An 18,220-nucleotide genomic window follows, 5' to 3' on the forward strand; every position below is an offset into this window, starting at 1 on the left:
ACTCTTTCCTCAAATTAGTCATGCGAAAATGAAAAATGGCCCAGACTTTGATATAGAGAGGAGCTGTGGGGGCTCCACTACAAAGGGGCTCATCCACCATGAGCATCTGTCCAGAGCTAATGACAAACATTTTCAAAAGATACTTTCTTACTGCAAGTTGCACATTTTGCAACTTATACAAGCTACAAGCTGAACATTAAGCAATTTTCAGAAACAAATTACTTGACAAATGACAGAAACAGACGGGAACAAAAATGAACCTTCAAATTAATGAAAAATGTCACTATACAACAAAATAAAAATGTTCAGTTTTGGGACATACAAGACATACATATAAGACACTATAAACACAACTCAGATTCTGACTGATTTAAGACTTTCATAACATATTTGACATGCATCATGACAGAAATTTGTTTTTGAACACTAAAAATGATTAAATGGTTTACTATTACCAACAGTGTATAACTGATGTATAATAGAAAAGTCCTGCCTATAGAAGTGTTGTATGAAATTATGCGTGAATGAAGAGTAGAGAGGCGCTACATAAATACAGTCTATTTGTGTTAGCTGTACATACAGTATAGCAGTTATCAAACATGTCCTCCAGAGGACCCTCAGAGAGTTTGGTCAAGTTTTCCTTTCACAGGTGCACAATGCAGCAGGAAGTTCTCAGTTCAGCAGTTTGTGCATAATCCTGCTGACAGACAAACACACAAATGGACAAAACATAAGGTAATAAGACATGTGTCCATGAGATTGTTGCCTCAGTGCCTGCTGGGAGGGTCCTTTACATGTGTAGGCTACCTTATGCACCTGCAATTTAGCTCTCAACATAAGATTACTGTATACTTATTCAACAACTTATTATAATAAACCTCAAATTAACATCCAAAACACGAAAAATATCTTTGAATCAGTCGTTTTTTTAGTCAAGGAACATTTTAAAAGAAGGTCACTGGTTATATTTGGTGCACAACTTTGACTGAAGCCTGCATTGTTCATAATGAGCAGTCTACTGCAACTGCATCATCTACTCCTGTCAGGAGCAATATAGCTGATAATATTTCTGAACTAAAACAGACAACACATGCATTAAGCCTTTGAGCAGAGTTTGAGGGCTTCGGCTGGACTGAGTCATCCAGCTCCTGCTGCAGCCAAAAGCATCAAGCTGCGCTCCGATTCCAGTCAAACACCTTGACTCACTTCAGCTGTTATACCATAACACAGGATGTAATTAACTCTACATATCCTGCTGTGACTAACAAGCTGTGGAGTCAGGTGGCTTGTTTTCACTTCCAGTTCACATGAGCACCAAAGAGAGATGGTCAAAGATTGCTAATCACCAAAGGAAAGTTATACAACAAAGTACTCTATTACTCTACGACTGAAGGAGGGTGTTTTTCTGCTTTTTCACCCTGGAGAGGCATTTACTCTTCCATTACACACAATGCTGAGGTGATAAACAACCAAAGAAGACACATATCAGTCCCAGCTGCTTCTTTTGTGAATGTGGTAGTGTCCTGTGTGTGTGTGTGAGAGAGAATGTGACTTGTGTAAAGCGTGTTGAGTGGTAGTAAAGGCAAGAAAGTCATTATATAAATGCAGTCCATTTAACAAGCGTTGCACATTGCTGCTGTATTATAGACTGTGTATGCTAACTTTAATAGAAGCATACAAGTGACAGAAATATAAGGAAAACAAGAATTAACATTAAGGCTGGAGCACTGCTAATAAAGCAATGAAGTTGATGCTGAACTCGTACATTTCTTCTAGACTGGTAGGTAAACAGTTACCACTAACATTGGCTGTGTAGCAATAGAAACAGCTGACATATGGCTCCTTTGAAGATTGATATTCCATACTGGTGATCAAAGGGCAAGGTCAAAAAGCTGATTTTTTTTCTTGAATATAATATCTCAAGACACCTTGAGGGAATTTCCTTCTTTACTTTTGATCAGTTGTTACTTGGACTCAGACATTAACTTATTGCATTTCAGTGGGTAAAGTCAAAGGTGATGGTGAATAAGAGTCTGGAGAACTAATGTATTAGACTGAAACTGTACTGTTTGGCAAACAACCACACTGTGATGATTCTAGTTTTAGTGAGTGATATGCTCTTTCATTACCATAAACTCCATATCTTGTGCAAAAAATTGCATTTTGGCCAGAAAGTTCAGAGTTCATCCGGTAAGGAACATGAATCTACACAACAAAATTTTGATGCAATATGATATGATTTATTCGTTGCCTCATTGTGTCACACACAAAGAAAGGGAAAAAAGCACTGTTGATTCATACCAACATGCAGGCTCCTGCAAATCCATCCTCTCAATCACACTGAGCGAAACATGTCTGATCACACACATTACCATTCACAGTTCAGGGATCGTGAAACAACAGGGTGGAGTGTGAAAAGACTGTGGTACCAAGAAGGACATTTTGAGTAACACACCCATGTAAACTGATGAAGCTTATCAGATAATCACTGCAGTGTCTTAAGATGATGACACAGGATTTTGAAATCTCTTGAAGTGAACATGGTGGCTGTAGTTCTACCTTCAGTTTCAAGGATCACCAGGTAAATAACATAATGTTATTATCCTTGAATAAGCTGTTGCTGACCAGTTGTGTGATTAGAAAACTTGCAGTCAGGATTTAGAATCCATCACAGCACATAAAGAACACTATTAAAAGTCACTGATGAGCTTTTCATGGCATCAGATGATGGACTTGTCTCTACACTCATCCTGTTGGATCTTAGTGCAGCATTTGACACCATAGATCATAAGATCCTGTTACAGAGACTAGAACAACATATAGGGATCAGAGGAACTGCACTACACTGGTTTAAATGATATTTATCAGATAGATTTCAATTTGTTAACGTCAACAATGACCCTTCCATGCACATGCAAGTTAATTATGGAGTTCCACAAGATTCTGTCCTTGGACCAATAGTCTTCACCTTATTCAATTCAATTCAATTTTATTTGTATAGCGCCAAATCATAATAAACATTATCTCAAGGCACTTTACTTAGAAGGTCAGGACCTTAAAATCAAAATATAGAGAAACCCAACAGTTCCCACAATGAGCAGCACTTTAGCGACTGTGGAGGAAAAACTCCCTCATTAACAGGGAGAAACCTCTAGAAGAACCAGGCTCAATGTGGGTGGTCATCTGCCTCGACTGGTTGGAGTGAGCAAAGCAAACGGGGGAAGGAGATGAGAGATGGGTGGAAAAGAGGGGAGAGAAGAGAGAGGGATAGTGGGGAGGGTGAAGTAGGGGAGAGGGGGGGGGTGAGAAAGACTGGGGACACTTGAGCACCATCAAGTATCAGATCTGACTAGTTAAAATGTAAACAACAGTGTAAAGACTATTAACTATTATTGATAACAGACATATTTGATATCATATTTAATTACTGCGATATTGTAATAAATAATAGTAAAAGTTGTTGTCCTGAGGTTCCGGGGTCAGAGATATCTGAAATGAGAGAGAAAAAGAGAGAGAGAGACTATGGGAGTACAAAGTGAAATAGTTATTGACATGTATTAAAATAAAGAAATGAATGTGGGAGGGCAGAGAGACAGAGAGAAGTGAAGAAGTGCTCAGTGGATGATGGGAGTTCCCCCAGCAGTCTAGACCTATAGCAGCATAACTAAGTGATGGTTCAGGACTCACCTGATCCAGAGCTAACTATAGACTTTATCAAAAAGGAACGTTTGAAGTTTAACTTTAAATGCTGAGATGGTGTCTGCCTCCTGAACCCAGAGTGGGAGCTGGTTCCACAGGAGAGGAGCCTGGTAGCTGAATTCTCTACCTCCTGTTCTACTCTTACAGACTCTAGGAACCACAAGAGACCCTGTGTTTTGGGAACAAAGTGATCTATTTGGATAATATGGTGTTATTAGGTCTTTGATATATGAGGGGGCTTGATTGTAAATGGTTTTAAATGTGAGGAGCAGGATCTTGAATTCTATCCTGAATTTTACAGGGAGCCAATGTAGAGAAGCTAAGACAGGAGTAATATGATCTCTCCTTCTAGTTCCTGTCAGCACTCGTGCTGCAGCATTTTGGACCAACTGGAGACTTTTTACCGATTTCCTGGGGCATTACTGATAATAAGGAATTACAGTAATCTAATCTAGAGGTAACAAATGCGTGGACTAGTTTTTCAGCATCCTTCTGAAACAGGATGTTTCTAATTTTGTTAATATTGCGCAGGTGGAAGAAAGCTGTCCTAGAGACTTGTTTTATGTGTTGGTCAAATGACATGTCCTGGTCAAACATAACTCCAAGGTTCGTCACAGTTGAGCTGGAGGCCAAGCTGACACCATCCAATGTAACTATCTGTTCAGACAGTGATTCTCTAAGATGTTTAGGGCCAATTACAACGACTTCGGACTAAGGACAGAACCTTGTGGAACTCCATGACTAACTTGCATGTGCATGGAGGGGTCATTGTTGACATTAACAAATTGAAATCTATCTGATAAATATGATTTAAACCAGTCTAGTGCAGTTCCTCTGATCCCTATATGTTGTTCTAGTCTGTGTAACATGATCTTGTGATCTATGGTGTCAAATGCTGCACTAAGATCCAACAGGATGAACATAGAGACAAGTCCATCATCTGATGCCATGAAAAGCTCATTAGTGACTTTCAATAGTGTTGTTTCTGTGCTGTGATGGATTCTAAATCCTGACTGAAATTTGTCCAGCAAACCGTTACTAGCTAAGTAATCACACAGCTGGTTAGCAACAGCTTTTTCTAAGATTTTAGAAATGAAGGGCAGGTTTGATATGGGTCTATAATTAGCTAAAACCTCTGAATCAAGTGTAGGCTTTTTAAGCAGAGGCTACATTAAAAGCTTGTGGTACATAGCCTGTTAACAAAGACATGTTAATCTGATTTAATATGGAACTGTCAATCAGGGGGAACATTTCCTTAAAAAGTCCAGTTGGGACCGAGTCTAATTGACAAGTTGTTGGTTTACATGATGAAACTAATGAGGTCAGTTCAGGAAGGCCAATAGAAGAAAATTGGTTCAAACATAAATCTGGTTCTATGGTTTCAGGACCAGACAATGTATCTATGTATGTGCTATTCATTGGGCAACATCATCAGAAAGTACCATGTACACTCCCATCGTTAATTTTTTTTTTTTTACTGGGTACAGGCTCTCTTGTGGTTCCAAGAGTCTGTAAGAGTAGAGCAGGAGGTAGAGCATTCAGCTCCCAGGCTCCGTTCCTGTGGAACCAGCTCCCACTCTGGGTTCAGGAGGCAGACACCATCTCTACATTTAAAGTTAAACTTAAAACATTCCTTTTTGATAAAGCCTATAGTTAGTTCTGGATCAGGTGAGTCCTGAAGCATCCCTTAGTTGTGCTGCTATAGGTCTAGACTGCTGGGGGAACTCCCATCATGCACTGAGGACTTCTCCACTTCTCTCTGTCTCTCTACCCCCCACACTCATTTGTTTATTTTAATACATGAAAATAACTATGTTTCTTTTTTCTCCCATAGTCCCTCTCTCTCTTTCTCTCTCTCTCATTGCAGATATCTCTGACAACAACTATTATTATTATTATTATTATTAACAACAATACTTCAGTAATTAATTATTATATGAATTGTGACTGTTATCAATAATAATCAATAACCTCTTTACACTGTTATTGTTTTCATTTAAACTACTCAGATCTGATACCTAATGTTGCTGAAGTGTTCCTGGTGTCTCTCGCCTCTCTCTCTCCCCCTCCTCCCCCTCCCAGCTATCTCTCTCTCTTCTCTCCCCTCTTTTCCACCCATCTCTCATCTCCTCCCCATTTTTTCTCTGCTCCCCCCAACCGGTCGAGGCAGATGACTGATTGAGCCTGGTTCTTCTAGAGGTTTCTCTCTGTTAATGAGGGAGTTTTTCCTCCACAGTCGCCAAAGTGCTGCTCATTGTGGAACTGTTGGGTTTCTCTATATTAATACGATTTTAAGGTCTTGACCTTCTATGTAAAGTGCCTTGAGATAATGTTCATTATGATTTGGCGCTATACAAATCAAATTGAATTGAATTGAATGTTCACAGCATGTAATTATCCAGGAATGTGAGCTTGTACATAGGATACAGTATTTGGTTGTGGAAAGCAAACATCCACTGATAAAATCATGCAGGTTAAGACCCCCAATTTTTCAGCAACGTGGGAGCTACCCTTTTATTTTAATGTGAACAGATCCTGATGGTCGAACAACAACACTCAAAGTGGGAAGAAAGGGAAAAACCTCCATTGTGTTGTTGTGTAGTCAACCCTAGATACACTGAAAGGATCCTTGTATGATTTGTACCCGCTCAGTTCTTATGTTTCAACCACAAATTACATACATGTGTGTGTGTGTGTGTGTGTGTGTGTGTGTGTGTGTGTGTGTGTGTGTGTGTGTGTGTGTGTGTTTGCGTATTTGGAGGAGGAGGTGAAACAAATGATAGTGATTTACTCCAGGTCAAACATTGTGTCCTATCTGAGTGCCACATGTGAGCGGAGCTGTGATGTGGCCTGATGCATCATGTCAACTGTCTGAACATGGAAGCTGTTAGCCTGTACTGAGCTATTATGTAATGTTTTATGTAATGTTTGTAGCAAGAGAACGGAGACAAGTAACATTTAATTATGTGGTTGCTTCAGAATGGCAGCAGTTTGCCAATGCTCTTAACAAGGACTCACTGTTTAACTTATCCAAATCCAGCAGTTCCTGTCTTATTTTTATGAAAACATTTGTGATGTAAGATAGATTCTGAGTTTTCTCTCACAAGAAAGTAGCAAGAGAGCATTGTGAAACCATTCAGTTCAGACAAAAGGCATGTTTTCTGAAAACACACCTAAACACCACAAAATATTTTAACTTGTTCTTTTAATTATAATTATTTATAGCCCTCTCTATTCATTCTCTATGTGTATAGCATAGATGGCTTCATTTCTTTATGACAGACTATACAGCACAATAACAACAATGCTGAACATTTAAACTTTTTCACTTCCTTAATAATAAGAGGAAATGATTAAGGAAGGAACATTTAAAAAAACGACATACATTAATACAATGTTCCCACAATCTGTGGTTATTTCAGTTCATGCTTCTCCAGATTTTGGCCTTGTTTAACCTGGCAGTGAGATACACAAGGGTTTTCTTATGGTGACGAGCCATTGATTCTCTATGTTTGAACCAGGCTTAAACCAAAAATGTGTGATGGATTTTTTTACTGGCATGATCCTTCACTGATGAAGTGTGAACTTGTTCATGTTACTTAAGAAACGCAGGACTGGATCTGCAGCATAGTAAATTAGCCTTAGTTTTAACACATTTCCAAAGGTTTCCCAAGGACAACGAGACACCTGACTCATGGGACTTTACCTGAGGAGTTAAAGACTGAGATCAAATAGGTTATTTTAACGACCTTGATGTTAGTTACCTGATTAGATAAATTATTTGATGTAAACTTTAGGTTTGACCAGGTCACTGTGGCTGAGGGGTTAGAGCGGTCATCCTCCAACCAGAAATTTGGCAGGTTCAATCCCCAGTCTTCCCTATCTACATGCTGAAGTGTCCTGGGGAAAGATGCTGAACCCCAAATTGCCCTTCATAGAATAAAAAAGTGCTGCTAATAGATGCACTGTATGAATGTGTGTCTGAATGGGTGAATGGCAAACTGTACTGTAAAGAGCTTTGAGTTTTCATCAAGACTAGAAAAGTGCTATATAAATACAAACCATTTCCTGTCCATAATTAGGTCTAAGTCTGAGCAAACAAACAGACAGGTGAGAGGTTTTTATCAGAGACTGATTACATTTGCATGATTTTTTGAGAAAATCATTTGGAATGCAATAAAACTTCCAGTAATGAGTGGTTTGTCCCAGTGAACATCATATGCATACATCAAAGATCTGTTCATAGTTTATTATTTGTGTTTTATTTATTATTTAAAATAGGTGTAGCTTCGTGAGGCTTGCATGAACATGCCATAAATCATTCTACCATGCTCCTTTGAAGACAATGATCGGATTACGGGCAGACATAGAGCTCCCACCACACACAGATACACACACACTCACGACACGTAGCCTCCGCAAAATATTATCAAATTTTCATCAATTTACCCGAAAACCAATTCTTTGAATGTCCTTCCACCAGTAAATGATTTTGATGTGATTCAAAGATTAGAAGAAGAGAACTGGAGTGAAAATTGGCTCTATCTAGTGGTCAGGAGGTGAATTCGAGCTGGGGTGTGGAGGCTTTACTGTGCCATTCATTTTATAGAGCTAATTTTGAAAATGACGTACATAAGTGCAGTGATAACAGAAACTAGTTGTCTTCATGAGTGAATTCTGCAGATGATGACAGAAAATAAATGGAAACCACAGCCACAATATATTTTAACCAAGGGATATGTTTTTCTCTGTGCACATAATACTTCCATAAGACATTTAGAAACTGGCTTGTGTGAACTTGACAGGCGTCTCATCACACAGACTTGTTACATTTGGAGGATGTTTGAGATTTAGTAAGAAAACCAACCGAGGCCCCATACTTGCATACCGAATCATACTGAAAATGAAGTCAAATTGTGGGGCCAGCTACATCGACAGGTTTTAGGCATAAGCTTTGCAGTGGTCTGAAACCAAATAAAAATTCAAGATTAAAGGTAATTTCATTTCTGTGCTTGGACTAAAACGTTGGGGCTAGAACTGGTGTGTTTCAATGTCTTTTACTCAAGCTGCTGTCTTTTGTCGAGCACATTCAGCTGCAGGACAAATGGTTCAATTCCCACTGCCACCGTCTTGAGTTCAACACAGGCCACATCCTAGTTCTCTTCAGAGGGGTTTTCTCATATGATGCCAGCCTCTGCATCTTAATTTGCTGATCCTATAAACAAATGGTTCTTGAATGGCAGCTTTGTTAAGCAATTTTTACTGAGCGTGTCACAGTGTCTTTTCTGGTATTCAAGGACAACCCTGGTGTGTGTGTGTGTATGTGTGTGTATGCACACCTCTGTAGTCTGTCAATGTTTGGCTCACACCACCCTCTTTTTCCACAGTCATTACCTCTGCTGCATGAAATCTCAGATTCTGTGACCAACATTCCACAAACTGTCTTCTGTTGAGGTGCGGCTTATGACTTTGAATCATATGTTACAGTAAGTGTCAGAGCCACCACACAACGGACACGCACTGTAAATTGGAATGCAAACTGATTCAAAATGGCCAATCTTAGCTGCAGTCAGTCACCTTATTACCCTAAAGCTAACACCCCCTGTCTGTTGCCATGTTGTCCACTCACAGCCCTTCAAACTAATGATGTGTCATTGGAGGCCTCTGTAACCATTTGATTTGGAATATTTTCACCTCTGAGCAGAACGGCATGGCTCTCGTTTCTCTGGCTACACCCACTGGGCTGGTATTTAAGGCCATTTCTCCTCCCAGCCTTCATCAGTCTGCTGAAGAGAGAAAAACAAGAGTGAGCCTCCTGCCCACAGGAACCAGTACTACTGAGTGGACTGCAGCCTGCTGAGCAACATGTGTGTAGAAACTTCAGCCACATTCTCTCTTCTCCTGCTTATTATCGCATCGGTAAGTTTTCATTCTCTTTGTCAAAATAAAATGAATTTCAGCAAAAAGTCATATCAAGGTTGAGCTTTATGCTACTTTGGACCTTTGAAAGCAAACGTGCACGTGCGATTGAAGTTTTAGATGATGAAGCAAAAGATTGTGTGTAGAAATGTAGGCAGCTCTGGCTGATTCAGTCATCTCCATACTCAGACTTTCCTCTTCTAAACCTGCTCCCTGTCTGCTGAGCCGATGCTTTACAGCGGGAGGAAAACAAAACATGGAAACTGTGTGGTGGCCCATGTCATCACTGTCTGCTGTCGCCATCTTGTGGCATTTTGTGCAGTCATTAAACCGGAGCAAAGCAATAACAGCCTCACTGCCTTTACTACATGACTCATAATGTTTGTGGCAAATGTGTTGGAATACTTATACTTTTAACGATATTAAAACCGTGAAACTCTGCCTTTACCACTTTGGCATAAGGCTTAACAAAGACTGTGGTTGTGCTTAAAAAATATATTTTTTTAAGATTTTCCAAGGTGCCTAAAAGAAACAAAAAAAACAGTGATAACCACCTAATAACAGTTGTCACATATTTGACATACATTTGAATATTTTTAATTTTGCTCTACTGACTTTATACAATTTACTTAGACTTATAGATAATGGGTTATCATTTACATTTGCATTGATGGTGTGGCGTCTGCCAACTGCTTCTCTATCAGGGTAGATGGATCTGCCCCAACTTCACCTGCAGGAGCACTGACTATGAGTGGCACGAAATTGAAGTTGCTCAAGTTGTCCGAGTCTGAACTGCAGCATTCATTCAGGCAATACACAGAAATCATTAGCATTAGCTGTTTGGCATCAGTTGCTTCATTTATGCTTCACATTTAACGTCCAATCATATTCTCACAGGTTCAATGTGACTATTATGACCTGAGCCTGACCACTGACGTGCTCGTCAGGTCGTTACTTGGTTCCAGTTGAGGAACCAAACCAAGTCAGTCACTGGTTTTCATTACTATTTAGTTTTATATTATACTTCAGTGTGGGTCACATGCTTTTATTTTCACAAAGCAAACATGTTGGAACAGAGACGGTTGAAGCGTCAGGTGATGGGTACCACTCACTTCTGTGGCACGAGGCAATGCCACGAGAGTCTCCCAACAAAAACCATAGACAAACCATATAGTTTTCAGCATTCTTTTTATTTATTATACTGGCATAAACTCAACTTAAGGTGTCCTACAGTCTTCGCTTGTCAGCTCAGAGATTCCTTCATGAGCTTCTCTCATTCATCTCTTCCCTCTGTGGCAGCTCAGCTCTGTCTCCTCTCCTTCATGAGCTTCTCTCATGTGTGTCTCTTTCCTCTGTGGCAGCTCAGCTCTGTCTCTTCTCTTTCATGAGTCTCTTTCATGAGTCTCTATCATGTGTCTCTTCTCATGCCTCTTATCCCTGTGCAGCTCTGCTGCCGCCTTTTGAATCCTCGGACAGTGATTTGGCCAACTAATCTCCGCTGTGCCAATCAGCTCTCCCTGGTTGACCTGGAAGTGCTCTCTAAACCCCCACATTTCAGCAAACAGTGATCATCATCATACTGAAATCATGTTATTTTGACTTCACATATTTTTCTTTCATTCAACTCAACTAAATCAACAGCAGTCCATTCAGAAGCTCATTTCTCCTTTTAAATTACTCTCCAATAAGATTTATACAAAACATTTTTTTATGTCAAATCGCAGATTGGTAGATAAAACACTGTCTTATTCAGAATGTTTTATCTTTGGGGATTATTGATATATTAATGAATAATAATAACTTGTCTTTGAATCACATAAACAAATGATTTTAGTTTCTATGACTTTATATTTGTTCTTGGTTTGTTGGTTCTTGGAATTGATTGATCTGCATCATGCAGCTTGGCTGTTTATTGCAATCATATTTGGGCTTGTGTCTAATTATCCTCAGGTCTATTGCATCTTTGATGCACATGAGCTTGGGGCAGGTTCTCTATGGATGGATCTGTGATTGTCTCTCATGCTCATGCCACAGCTCCCTCCACCACCCTAAACTCGTACTCAATTATTGCACTTCTGGGATTGTCTCTTGAGTTGGCATGTGTTGCTCTTGTTTCTTTAGTGAGTAGGGTTGATTTAAACTGTGGCATCTGTAAATGCATTTGCTCTAAATATTCAGTTCCTTAGCACATTAGTCTGGACTGGGAATCGCAGGTGATGGAATGTGAACCTGGTCTCTGGAGTCTAAATAAAACTATATTCATGTCTGTGAGATTCTGAAGCATCATAACATCAATGTTCTGCCTCTACCTTCACTGCACAGCAGATATCACTTGTTTGTAAGGACCACATTCTTCATATGTCTTACTTGTACTGATCAGCTACTGAGACTGACCTATTTTCTGGTGTTGTAAAACAGACGTTTAAATGTTTTCTCTGTTCTCATGTTTACTTTCTTCCTGTGTCCTGCTGCTACTTGTTTCAGGTCTTAACCAGTTTTTTCCTGTCTGTTGCAGACAATGGCCCAGGACTGCTCCCAGTCCTGTGCTTGCCCCGTAGACCCCCCACTCTGCCCGTTGGGGACCAGCTTGGTCCTGGATGGCTGTGGCTGCTGTAAGGTGTGTGCCAAGCAGCTGGGGGAGCCCTGCTCCCTGCTGGAGCCCTGTGACCATCACAAGGAGCTCTACTGTGAATATGCTCTGCTGAGTGACACTGAGACTGGCATCTGCCTGGGTAATACATTCTTTCGAGAAGCACACCTTCATTTCCCCACACACTAGTGGAACATATCATGTTTGAGAAATGTTTCTTGTGATATAATCAAGGTTCTTTATATGATCAATAGCCTCATGGTCTGTATGATTCAAAGGAAAAAACAGAAAAAACATGTGATCCAGAGTTAAACTGAGTTTTTACTTCTGCCAAGGGGGTTATGTTTTCATTTGCATTTGGGGATGGTTCCAAGATTTTTTTTCTTTACTTTCTTTGCCATTCTGAGATAAGGTCTTTTTCCAGTATTTACTTTGACTTCTCAGAGAATAATTCATGAATCTTGTTATTTAAATGTTGGGATCTAGTGAATTTGAATGTGGTTTCATTGGGAGACACTTGGACCTTGACGGCGGTATGCTACTGAAAGAAAATTTAAATATTACTACCACTTCATGCATTTAACCTAAAGTCGGTCAACGCTGTATGTACAGTATTTAATTTTTAACAAGACTAGGTCAAAACCTAGAATACTTATTGTAGTGGAAAACAGTTGTGGAACACTATTACACTAATATTAATCATGGCCTGATAATCGAGCTTTATCTTTTTGCATGTCTCCTCTCTGCGCTCATATATATATATGTATAGACTTTGAAGCCACATAATATATATTTTGAAGCCATTTCCATATACACTATAAACTGAATTGTTGATGAGACACTGTATAGGGTGGAGAGTGCAGCAAGGATTATAGAAATGTCATTACCATGCACACTTGCTCACTGTATGTCCTGACAGAGACAGGCAACAGGTTCCATTCATGCATAGGCATAATTGGACATCGCAGACTTTGAACAAAGAAGATAGCAGCCGGTTTGTATTTTTAATTCACACATACGGTTCCTTTGGCTAATGTCTACAAAAGTTCAGGGTTGCAGTAAAGTGTGAAGGTAGTTTTTGGCTCTGAAACAGCGCACAGCCTCCTTCTGGGTAATAAACTGTCTCAGACGCCGTCCTGATGATGTAATGGACACTGTTTACACCAATCATTGGCCAATGGCTGACTCACTCTGACTGGGTGAACCAAAAGTGAGTGACAGAGCTGCATGTGTCTTTTCTGTCACCAGCTCAGGAGGGTCAGACATGCGACCTCGGGGGGGTGATCTACCGCAGTGGGGAGTCCTTCCAGCCCAGCTGTAAGCACCACTGTGTGTGTATGAATGGAGAAATCGGCTGTGTGCCGATGTGTGCCAGTGACATCCGGCTGCCCTCCCTCGACTGCCCATACCCACGCCGCATCCAGATCCCTGGGAAATGCTGTGAGGAGTGGGTGTGTGAGCAAATGCCTCAGGACCACCACTACCAGTCAGTGATTGCCGGTCAGTGTCACCTCTGTCATATCCACTGCTCCAAGGCTTGCACGTAACAAATATCTGTCAGGCTGGTGTTATACCCGGAAATGTTTTGTCAACTACCTCACTGTCATTGTTGGGATGTAACAAAGTACATTTACTTATTTACAATAGTAAAGTACATTTTTTCATGTATCTGTACTACCTGTACAAACTACTACTGATTTGTTTAGGTACTTTTCCATTTGACTCCACTACATATTTCAGCAAATATCTGTATTTTCTAACAATTCACTGTGTTACATGTTCAAATCGTTTTTCATATTTTTAAAAGTCATCATTAAAGAGAGGCTTATTGACCCACTGATCCAATCAGAGAAGGCAGATAACATTAAGACCCCGCCTCCTGCAGCAGCGTCACTCATCCTAAACCTAACCCAAGTAGTTTTACTTTTAATGTTTAAAGTATATTGGGTCACTTGTACTATGTTTGTCTATTTATTTGTAATTTTAGACCATGAATGTCTCCATGAAATTACATGATTAATTGAAGAGTTGAGGAGAGACATTTTATTCATAATCTCCAATTTCCACCTGCAAATGAGGCCAGATGACAAGATCAGGGGATCACCTCAGTCTTTTGGATTTATTTTCTGGGTGCCCTCTCAACCAAATGACATGCATTCCAGCCAGATGTTGTTAAGGTGTTTCAGACTGGACCAAAATGGAAAGAGCAACTGACATAATTAGCCTTGGAGCCACACTGCCGGCATGGCTAAAATTTCATATCGATAAAAGATAAATCATGTTAGACAGCAGCACAGAGCACTAAACTACTGTCCATACTGTGCAGAAGTGATGTATGTTCACACTACACACTAATGGAGGATCACGTAATAGATGTATCTCCCTTTAAAACCCGTTAAAAACAGACATTTTTGGCTTCAAGTCCACGCAACATTGTCATTACACTGCATGAGCTGAAATTACATGCTTTATAGTTCAGGTTTTACAATTAATTTTGTTGTCACAACACTACATAAAGTTTAATTGCTCTCATGCTACTTTTCAACTCTCTCTAACCTGCTTCCTCTGGTTGCAGGAGCCTCTCAGATTCATCCCCTGCCCTCTTCAAATCCTGTCTCAGTCTTCAGACAGGCTTCTCCCTATGAGCCACGACGAGAGAGTCACAAAGATAATTGCATAGTCCAGACTACAGAGTGGAGCGAGTGCTCGGCCACCTGTGGCATGGCCGTCTCATCCCGCATCACCAACGACAACCAGCGCTGCCAGCTGGAGAGGCAGACCAGGATCTGCATTATCCGGCCCTGCAACAGCCAACTTGTGAAAGAAATCAAGGTGAGTTTGTTTACTACTTTCTTTAATATTCCACATCAGTTACTGTGCAAAAGACAGTTTATGCATATTTTCATACATGCTCTGATTACTTTATGGTGTTAGTAGTTGTCAACCCACAAATCCTTTTGATCACTTATCGTTTAATTATGATGTTATAGTACTTGTTCCTTCAGAAGATAAAATGAATAAACTGATTTTATCAATAAGCTAGCCCACCTTTCAACTGCCAGTTCTTACTTTAAAGAAGTAAATGTTTCCTTCATTATTTTATAATAGAGGTGAACTGGGTAAACCTGGCTCTTACAAGCCATTATTACTGCTCATCCCTTTTCACATCTCGTGCTGGGCTCAGTTGAGGCTGGTGCTCACTAGGAAAGTCAACCAAAGAAGCTCATTAGTGAATGAGATGAAGCTGGAGAAGGTAAGAAGGAAATGAAAGGCTGGTGGGGCTTAGAAAGCTTTAAAGCTATTAGATATATGAGCTGTTTCTTAATGGTAAATGTGCTATATTCATATATCGCTTTTACAGTGTCATCGACCACTCACGGCACTTGACAGTACAAGTCACAAGTAGATCAACTCTATGATTCTGCAGACAAATCAATCACTGATTATTATCTATGTCCCACAGAAAGGGAAGAAATGTGTCAGGACACCTAAGGCCCAGCACGGGATGCACTTTGAGCTGTCAGGCTGCTCCAGCACCCGGCTGTACAAACCCAAGTTCTGCGGCGTCTGTACAGATAATCGCTGCTGCACACCTCACACCACAATCACAGCCGAGGTGGAGTTCCGCTGTCCAGAGGGAGACGTCTTCATGAAGAAGATGATGTTTATCAAGACCTGCTCCTGCCATCACGACTGTCCTCATGATAACGACATCTTCCTGGCGTCCAATACTCGGAGGATGATTGGGGATTATGATAACAATATGTGACCAGAGAGTTATGCACACACACACACACACACACATTGAAACACTTACATCAGGACATGCGAACAATCAATCCCACAATCTGCCTATACAACCACATGCACAACCGTCAGTGTAATCCAGACTTCAAGCAATGGGTCAGAAATTCATTACCTTTCCTCAAAGAGATTGTTAGTTTGCTTTGAGGAAAGATGATGAGGCCAGTGTTGTTATGAAATGTTTGTCTGGAAAACATCTGGTAAGAAGCATTACAAAAATAGGAAAATAGGCCTAATAATTTCTAATCCATCTGAGATTTCTACATGTTGGACAATATACACATTTGGAAAAACAATGCCCACACAAATATACAGAGTTTTCCCAGCCTCAACAAAAAAACAATTTAGCCGTACTTGCTTCTGCTCACAATCAATCCTGCCAGGTTTAGAGATGAAGGAGAGCAAGACGTGTTTATTTTTCTTGATTTAATTAATGTTAAGATACAAACTGACGACATACTGATAAAGAAATGTATGGAAACATATCAGGTCTTACATTAAAAAAAAAAAATCTGTATCAAAAGATACCATAAGGCAGCTGCTACTGACGCACCCTGGTAACAAGGGTTCGGTAACAGTACCCAACAATCCAAGAATCTCTGCGAAAACAGTCTCTGGCATCAGAGGATCTTTACATCTGACTCCAGAAAGCCTCTTCGATCAGAAACAAGGACTGCATCTCCAAACATACACTAGAAAGTACAACCATCTGTTCTTCTCACGTGATGAAAACTGGCACTGAACGGGGTCGTAAAAAGCAGCACTGAAGAGTGGAACTTTGATCAAAATTATTTTATATGGTTAACATGATCATAAATGAATTTCCATTCTCAAATATAAAGACTAATGCATTTCTTCACTAATCACATACCAGGATACAGTGTAGCCAGGCAAGTTGCGTTAGTGGACATGACTTCAGATATAAATACTCAAATATAAACAAAAGAAATGAGCCAAGCACTTGATTGTCTTTATGTTTAAATAATGGCTCTTAAAGCTTTGTAATTTCAAGTATTGCACAATCTTGAAAATGTAGACATTAACAGCACTGACATTATGACCATTATTTGTTACATTGAGACTCAAAGGTCATTTAGTTCTGATCTTTAGAGAATGAAAACAATATCACTGTGGGATATCAGTCTCTAAAGATGTATAGGAACACCTCAACTGCACTATTGTTTTTAAATCCTGAAATGACATTTATTCTATATCAATAATTAAAGAGTGACCAACTTTTTTTTGGCATTTACAGGAAAACAGTGAATGCTGAAAAATAGTGCAATAGCTACAATAAACCTCATCTCAAGACCAAATGTTAACCAAAGATGACGTTTAAGTTACTATTTTTTATAAAGGTTATGTATTATATATTTTTGCAATTGTGGCCTAGGTTGTGATGTTGAGAAACCCGAGTTGAAAATGAAAATCGAGCATGGCCACTCTGCCAACTGATTGTGTTGGCTGTATTAAAATGTCTTTGTGACTGTACAGGTAACACAATGTGGGTACATCAATGAAAGTTGATCAGAAATTTCCATTAAAAAACCTCCTGAAATGTAAAGAAAATGACAGACTGGGGGAAATTGAGTTCCCTGGCAGCCACTGAAAAGCTCCTGGAGGAACCGTTCATACCAAGACATGCAGGGGAAACAAGTTGAATGAAATATTTGCCTTACATTTATTATGTCCTACTAATTTCTGAAAGTAATGACGATACAGGAGTTGTATTTAAATATGATATCACACATTTAGTCTCTCTTTAGTCTGTTTTGACATTGGTATCAACCTGAGAAGCTGGAGGTCAGCTACTAACTGCTGATTGGTCTACTTCAGTGTCCTTTGTCTTGTTAATTCCAGTAGTTATTTTATTCTGACGCCACAGTCTAAAGACTAGTGGAGGGAAGAAAAATATGTAACATGGCTAAAATCAATTTTACTCCCATTATTTACTGTATATTTAAAAAATAAAAAAAGGACATGGACAAATTTAGCATTTGCTTAATGAAGCTTGTGTATATACTGTAAGACTGTGTACAGTTTTGTACTATAATTTATAACGATTTGTTTAAACACAGTATTGTAGCTCTGTAACTGTATCCTATTGCTTTGTTTTTTCACTGTAGCCACCTGACTAAGATACAAGTGAGTCATTGTCTGTTGCACTTTTGCCTCTTTTTCAATAAACAAAGTATATTTTTATAGATA

The 18,220-nt window shown here is 39.6% G+C and overlaps 1 protein-coding gene across 1 annotated transcript; it reads left to right on the forward strand.

The window, feature by feature from the left end:
- Nucleotides 1-2,063: 2,063 nt before the first annotated feature.
- On the forward strand, nt 2,064-18,220 carry ccn2b (cellular communication network factor 2b). Its single transcript, XM_069516793.1, has 7 exons — nt 2,064-2,190; nt 9,087-9,185; nt 9,404-9,618; nt 12,134-12,350; nt 13,457-13,708; nt 14,784-15,040; nt 15,672-18,220. The coding sequence occupies exons 3-7, from the start codon at nt 9,565-9,567 to the stop codon at nt 15,975-15,977; spliced, it is 1,086 nt and encodes a 361-aa protein (XP_069372894.1). The 5' UTR covers nt 2,064-2,190; nt 9,087-9,185; nt 9,404-9,564; the 3' UTR covers nt 15,978-18,220.

Source organism: Paralichthys olivaceus, chromosome 20, assembly GCF_024713975.1.
Source record: "Paralichthys olivaceus isolate ysfri-2021 chromosome 20, ASM2471397v2, whole genome shotgun sequence".
In the NCBI taxonomy this organism is placed as follows: domain Eukaryota; kingdom Metazoa; phylum Chordata; class Actinopteri; order Pleuronectiformes; family Paralichthyidae; genus Paralichthys; species Paralichthys olivaceus.

What these genes read in the sequence shown, in the direction of transcription:
- ccn2b (XM_069516793.1), top strand. Translation starts at nt 9,565, where the DNA reads ATGTGTGTAGAAACTTCAGCCACATTCTCTCTTCTCCTGCTTATTATC. An exon ending in TCCTGCTTATTATCGCATCG is followed by an intron (nt 9,619 to 12,133) that starts GTAAGTTTTCAT and finishes TGTCTGTTGCAG; the next exon opens with ACAATGGCCCAGGACTGCTC. An exon ending in TGAGACTGGCATCTGCCTGG is followed by an intron (nt 12,351 to 13,456) that starts GTAATACATTCT and finishes TTCTGTCACCAG; the next exon opens with CTCAGGAGGGTCAGACATGC.